Source organism: Conger conger, chromosome 1, assembly GCF_963514075.1.
Source record: "Conger conger chromosome 1, fConCon1.1, whole genome shotgun sequence".
Lineage (NCBI taxonomy): Eukaryota > Metazoa > Chordata > Actinopteri > Anguilliformes > Congridae > Conger > Conger conger.
In genome coordinates this window covers 4,049,069-4,055,068 of record NC_083760.1, presented here as the reverse complement: position 1 = coordinate 4,055,068, position 6,000 = coordinate 4,049,069, and the positions used below count along the sequence as shown (strand labels likewise).

Below are 6,000 nucleotides of genomic sequence, written 5' to 3'. Positions count from 1 at the left end.
AGCGCATAGAGAAAGTGCGCGAGCCAGACGTGAGAGACGGTGGGCGGGAGAAAAAAAGACGCGATGCTCTGAGTCAGGCATCTGCATAGCAAACGGCAGGAAAGAGAAATCACAGAGAAGCAAAAGGTGTCCAAGTAAAGAACAGAGCGATTGCCAAGAAAACCTTTCTCACAGAATGGAAACTGGCAATGAATTGAGAGGACAGATTAAACAGCAGCAATGCACAGAAAACAGCACAGGATTAATGCAGTTACCTCTTTTACTTTTTACTGAATATTAACTGATATGATTTTACTCAACATGATGACCTGATGATTAATTTCTTGATCAGCAAAGATGGATGAGACATAACATTGATTATGATTGTTACTTTGATTATTATCGTAATAAATTGTATGTGCATTACGATGGATTATTATACCACATCAAAAATGGTATGAAAACTTGAGAAATATTGCATTCATAATCATTTTTTTATTGAGCCTTTAATGATTCTCAATATATCATGCTTACTATCTGAATACTGAGAGTGAAAAGTGAGTCTTGAGGAAGCTCTGCTGTATTCTAAGTGTTTCCACAGACAGTGAAATGTGTGAGGTATTTATGCAATATGCAATTGAGGCACTAATGAGCCGAATGTTGAAATAAAATGGCTCTTCTCTTTGTTGTATTGTAAGTGATTAAAATGGCTGACTCTCCTCTTTCTTGTCACTGCAGGTGGCCTTTCACCTCCAGCCCTATAAGGGGCGCTCTGACCACACTGTGCACGAGAACATCAAATACATCATCGACAAGTAAGGGCACCTTCTGTTCCTCCTTTTGCAGTGTGTGTGTGAGGGGGGAGGGGGGGGTTTGTGTAAGGTTTGTGTAAGGGATGGTCTGGGGGGGTGGGCAAACCCAACCCCAAAGAGGCCCTAAACCCAACCTCAACCCCAAAGATGCCCTAAACCCAACCCCAACCCCAAAGATGCCCTAAACCCAACCCCAACCCCAAAGATACACCTAAACCCAACCCCAACCCCAAAGATGCCCTAAACCCAACCCCAACCCCAAAGATGCCCCAAACCCAACCCCAACCCCAACCCCAAAGATGCCCCAAACCCAACCCCAAAGAGGCCCTAAACCCAACCTCAACCCCAAAGATGCCCTAAACCCAACCTCAACCCCAAAGATGCCCTAAACCCAACCCCAACCCCAAAGATGCCCTAAACCCAACCTCAACCCCAAAGATGCCCTAAACCCAACCCCAACCCCAAAGATGCCCCAAACCCAACCCCAACCCCAAAGATGCCCCAAAGATGCCCTAAACCCAACCGTTGGGCCCAGAAAAAAGGCTGTCAGGTTATCGATTCACAGGCCCCATCAGTGCAAGAAGTGCATTGGCTAATGACCTTTCAGGATCATGATGATAGACATGCACACATACACATACATACACCCCCCGACACTCACACACACATGGACACCCGCAAGAAACATCCATACACTCACACACACACACCATGAGACACATACACACACTCTCTCGCATTCTCTGTCAAACGCACACACCTTGAGCATCATTAAATCTGGCTTGCCCTTTTGTCTAGATGAGACTTTCTCTGGGATGTATTTTCATCAAACCGTCTTTAAATAAGTCAGCCTTTAAATGATCCTGCGCTGCAGGCTCTGCTGTTTTATTAGTTTCACCTTAAAATGAGCCCAGGTCAGGTTTATCACCTGTGTAACAGGCTGCGCACATCCAGCGGTGTTATCCCGAGTAACAGTCGCAGAAAGCAAGTCTTCCCTTCCTCTCACTCAATTCAGGACATTCATTTAAACTTCATTTAAAACTAAATAATTTAGCTTCATGTGTTGAGTTTCATGCATGTATTTAATCCACTGAGTTTAGAGAGCTGAAATCGGACTGGGCCCTGACTCAGGACGGCAGACCCTGTGTCTCTCCAGGACCGGGGCCGGGGAATCTGACCCGTAAATGAAAATCGATGAAGTTCCAGTCGCAATGTTAGAATTATGACTGTACAATAGTGTGGATTGACGATAATTAAACAGGAAGTGGCGAATAATTAGACAGGAAGAGTTGAACTAATTAGACGGGAAGAGATTGACTAATCAAACAGGAAACGGCAAACTAATTACACAGGAAGACGTGAGCTAATTAAACAGGAAGGGTTGAACTAATCAGACAGGAAGCGACTGGCTAATCAAACAGGAAATGGCGCACTAATAAGAACAGGAAGATGAATGTGAGGTAACGAAACGAGAGAGGGGTCAGTTCAGGAGACACAGGCCCTCACCCCTCCCCTCCCTCTGTTCCTCCCAGGTACGGTAAACACGGAGCGTTCTACCGGTTCCGGTCCAGCGCGGGCAAGGTTCTGCCGCTGTTCTACATCTACGACTCGTACCTGAGCCCGCCCGAGGCGTGGGCGGACCTGCTGACCCCGGCGGGCGCTCACAGCCTCCGCGGCACGCCCTACGACGGCGTCTTCATCGCCCTCCTCGTGGAGGAGCGGCACAAGCACGACATCCTGGCGGGCGGCTTCGACGGCATGTACACCTACTTCGCCTCCAACGGGTTCTCCTTCGGCTCCTCGCACCAGAACTGGAAGGCGGTGAAGGCGTTCTGCGACGGGAACAACCTGCTGTTCGTGCCGAGCGCGGGCCCCGGCTACATCGACACGGCGGTGCGGCCCTGGAACAACCACAACACGCGCAACCGCGTCAACGGCCGCTACTACGAGACGGCGCTGCAGGCCGCCCTGACCGTGCGGCCCGAGATCGTCACCATCACCTCCTTCAACGAGTGGCACGAGGGCACGCAGATCGAGCGCGCCGCGCCCAAGAAGACCGTCACGCGGCTGTACCTGGACTACCAGCCGCACGCGCCCGAGCTGTACCTGCAGCTCACGCGCAAGTGGGCCGAGCAGTTCAACAAGGAGAAGGAGCAGTGGCTCATGTAGAGGGGCGGGGCCGGGGCGGGGCGGGGCCGGGGCCGGGGCCGGGGCGGGGCGGGGCCGGGGCGGGGGCGGGGGCGGGGCGGGGCGGGGCGGGATCAGGGTCACGGTTGGGTTTAAGGGTTTTGGGGATAGATGGGGTGACACATGTGTCGTGATGTGCCGTTTCCAAAGTCATCTCCCCTCTGCTCCCTGTCTGGGTCACGTGCCGCGGAGATTTAGAAGCTTTAAGTCCGTTCGGCTTTTCCCCTCTCCCCCCGGTGAGGTGTAAGGGCACTTCAATGCGCCCCAGGTGGCCATTTTGGTGTGTCAGATGTTCTTGCCGTTTTTTACAGCTTGATCTCCAGCTCCAGACACTTCCTCCTCCCGTCTGGGCCGAAGACCGGCCACAAAACCCCGGACCCCCCTCTCGCTCCCCCCATCCTGACGTGTACAGCCTCATTCTGCTATTGGTTCTCATAAACCTGCCCCCCTCCTCAGACCACCAGCCCCGCCCGCACACCTGAACCACAGAGGAGAACTTTACCTGGTTCCCAGAGTCACACAGCTTCCCCGACCTCTCAGAACCACAGCCGGTCCTCAGCCAGCCAATCAGCACTCTCCTGGACTTACACCGCACTGCAGGGGCCAATCAGTACTCTCCTCTGGACTCTAGCCACACTGCAGAGGGGAGCCTCGTGTTAAACTGCAGCTCTTGTAAAAAATCAACTTGTTTTCTATTTCTGCTTACGCCCACTTTTGGAAATACAGTTGCGCGCTTACTTTTCAGTCGAAGCTAAACACAAAAAAATAAACGAGTTAGCGAATAACCGGATGAGTCGTGCTTTCGGCCCCATGCGTGGCGCGGAGACTCTGGAGCGCGCGGGCGGGAAACTCGCCGGGAAAGAACGGCAGTGGGAGGAACGGCATTCCAGTGCGGAGGCGGGAGGCGGAATAACGGAACAACGCGGCGAGGTGTGTGATCAGCTTCCTCTGCTCCAGCTCACTCAGCTGTTCAGAGTGCAGCCAGGAGGAAGCGAAACAGTCTGACCCCCCCCTCCCAGCGATCCCCCCCCCCCCCGCCCACAGAGTCTCCTTCAACCCCAGTGAAGAGGAATGGGACGGCCTGTAGCCTAGCAGCTAAGGTACAGAACTGGGACCCGGATGGTTGGTGGTTCAAGCCCCGGTGTAGCCACAAAAAAATCCACACAGCTGTTGAACCCTTGAGCAAGACCCTTAACTCCCCATTGCTCCGGGTGGGGGGGGGGGGGGGATTGTCCCCTGCTTAGTCTAATCAACTGTAAGTCGCTTTGGATAAAAGCATCAGCTAAATAACTGTAATGACTGGACAGGAAAGAATGCTGGAATAACGTTGGAATAATATTGGAATAACGCATCACCCTTTAAGCCTGCTTCTAGCTTTCCCACCAGTACATCGACCCCCCCCCCCTCCCCCGCCCTATAACTCTGATAAAGAGGAATCCACAGGAAAGAACGCTGAAATAATGTTGGAATAACGCTACCATAACATGCTGTATGGATATCGACCACCAGACGCATCTCAAACGAGCTGCTGCAGTTACACGGACGGCGGACATTTTGATTGAGTCGATGACGGCGAGAGTGTTTGTGCCCCCTGCGTCAGGCGAAGCAGGGCCTTCGGGGTATTATTTAAAAAACGCAGTGTATGCTACTTATTTATATCAGCTTTGTGAAACCATGGCAACAGGCGAGTCAAGACGCCTGAATCACATTTTACGAATAAAAGAATGAGTCTCGGTTGTGGGTACTTTTTTTTTTTTAGCTTTTACTGCGTCTATGGGACGGCCAGCCGGACCAGGTAAACACACAAAACGATGAAATACTGTCCCTCCAGTGCCAAAGAGGATAAATGCAGCGGCTGTGTATTTATTTTTCTGAGGAAAGCAAAGGCTTATTCCCTGTAATCAGTTTTACTGAATGTTCTGTGATCGGACCAGATAGGTTTTACGTGTGATGGACGCTTGAAAGATTTACAGACGTTTCTGACGGTGAGCCGGTTCTTACAATTGCTGGTACTGAGGCATTCTGGGGTTTGTAGTCCAAACAAAGCAAGAAACTACAAAGCAGTTTGTACACTGATGTTATTCCTGAAGGGGTTCTGGGTGTGTATTACCGAAATATTTTTCATTTTTGGTGCAAACTGGGAAATACTGGCCGAATATGAAACACAATATTTATGTTTGTAATTGGGAACTAAAGGCATGATGCTAAATAAAATAGTTAATATAGTAAATATATGTTCGTGATTTAGGCTATGAACTTCTCAATGGCATTATAAAATGGAAAAATGAAAACAAACACATCCTACCTCTTGGGTTTGAATTAGGCCTGTTCCCTGCTGTTTTTCAAAAAAGAAATTCCCTCAACAAAAACTGGAATGAAAGTTATATGAAAAATCCCAGGATTACACAGACCAAGAAACAGAATAACATCTGTTCATCTGTTCTGGTCTACCCGTGCAAGTCCTTTTAAAACCCAGTGAAGATTGAATATGCAAAGTGGATGTCCTCCGGAGTAAGAAGCACATATTGGACGTTTGGGTGGATATTTAATTGAGGATAGAAGCTGTTCGAATGACAGCTTGTTAAATGCAGTGAAAATGTCATGCAAACTTGATGCAAATCTGCCTCACCTCATCTGCATCCGTCCCGGCATAAATTAATGGAGTGTGAATCCAGGCCTGTGTGTGTTTGCGTTTCTGTGCAAATGCGTATGATTGATCTCATTGTATAGGTGTTTGTGTATGCGAGTGTGTTTGCGTGCATTACGCGTCTGTGAAAGTGTGTATAAGTGTGCATTTGTGAGCGTGTGTGTGTGTGCACGGGGATGTGCGTGCGGATACGTCAGTAAAAGTGTGTGTGTGTGTTCATGCGTACACGTGAAAGCGTGTGCATGTCTGAGTGTGTGTGCGTCTATAGATGCGAACGTACATGTGCATCCGTGTGTATATGAGCATGTGCGTGCGTGTGTGTGTGTGTGTATACATACAAGAGTGTCTGTTTTGTACAGATGGAAAAGCGAGTCT

At 49.7% G+C, this 6,000-nt stretch overlaps 1 protein-coding gene across 1 annotated transcript in view; it reads left to right on the top strand.

Annotated features, from left to right (window-relative positions):
• Window positions 1-2,960, top strand: part of maneal (mannosidase endo-alpha like) — a 17,747-nt gene extending 14,787 nt beyond the window's left edge. Inside the window, exons 3-4 of the mRNA XM_061216257.1 lie at window positions 718-794; window positions 2,324-2,960. Coding sequence (XP_061072241.1) covers window positions 718-794; window positions 2,324-2,960 — 714 coding nt within the window. The remainder of the gene's footprint in view (window positions 1-717; window positions 795-2,323) is intronic.
• The last annotated feature ends 3,040 nt before the right edge of the window (window positions 2,961-6,000 follow it).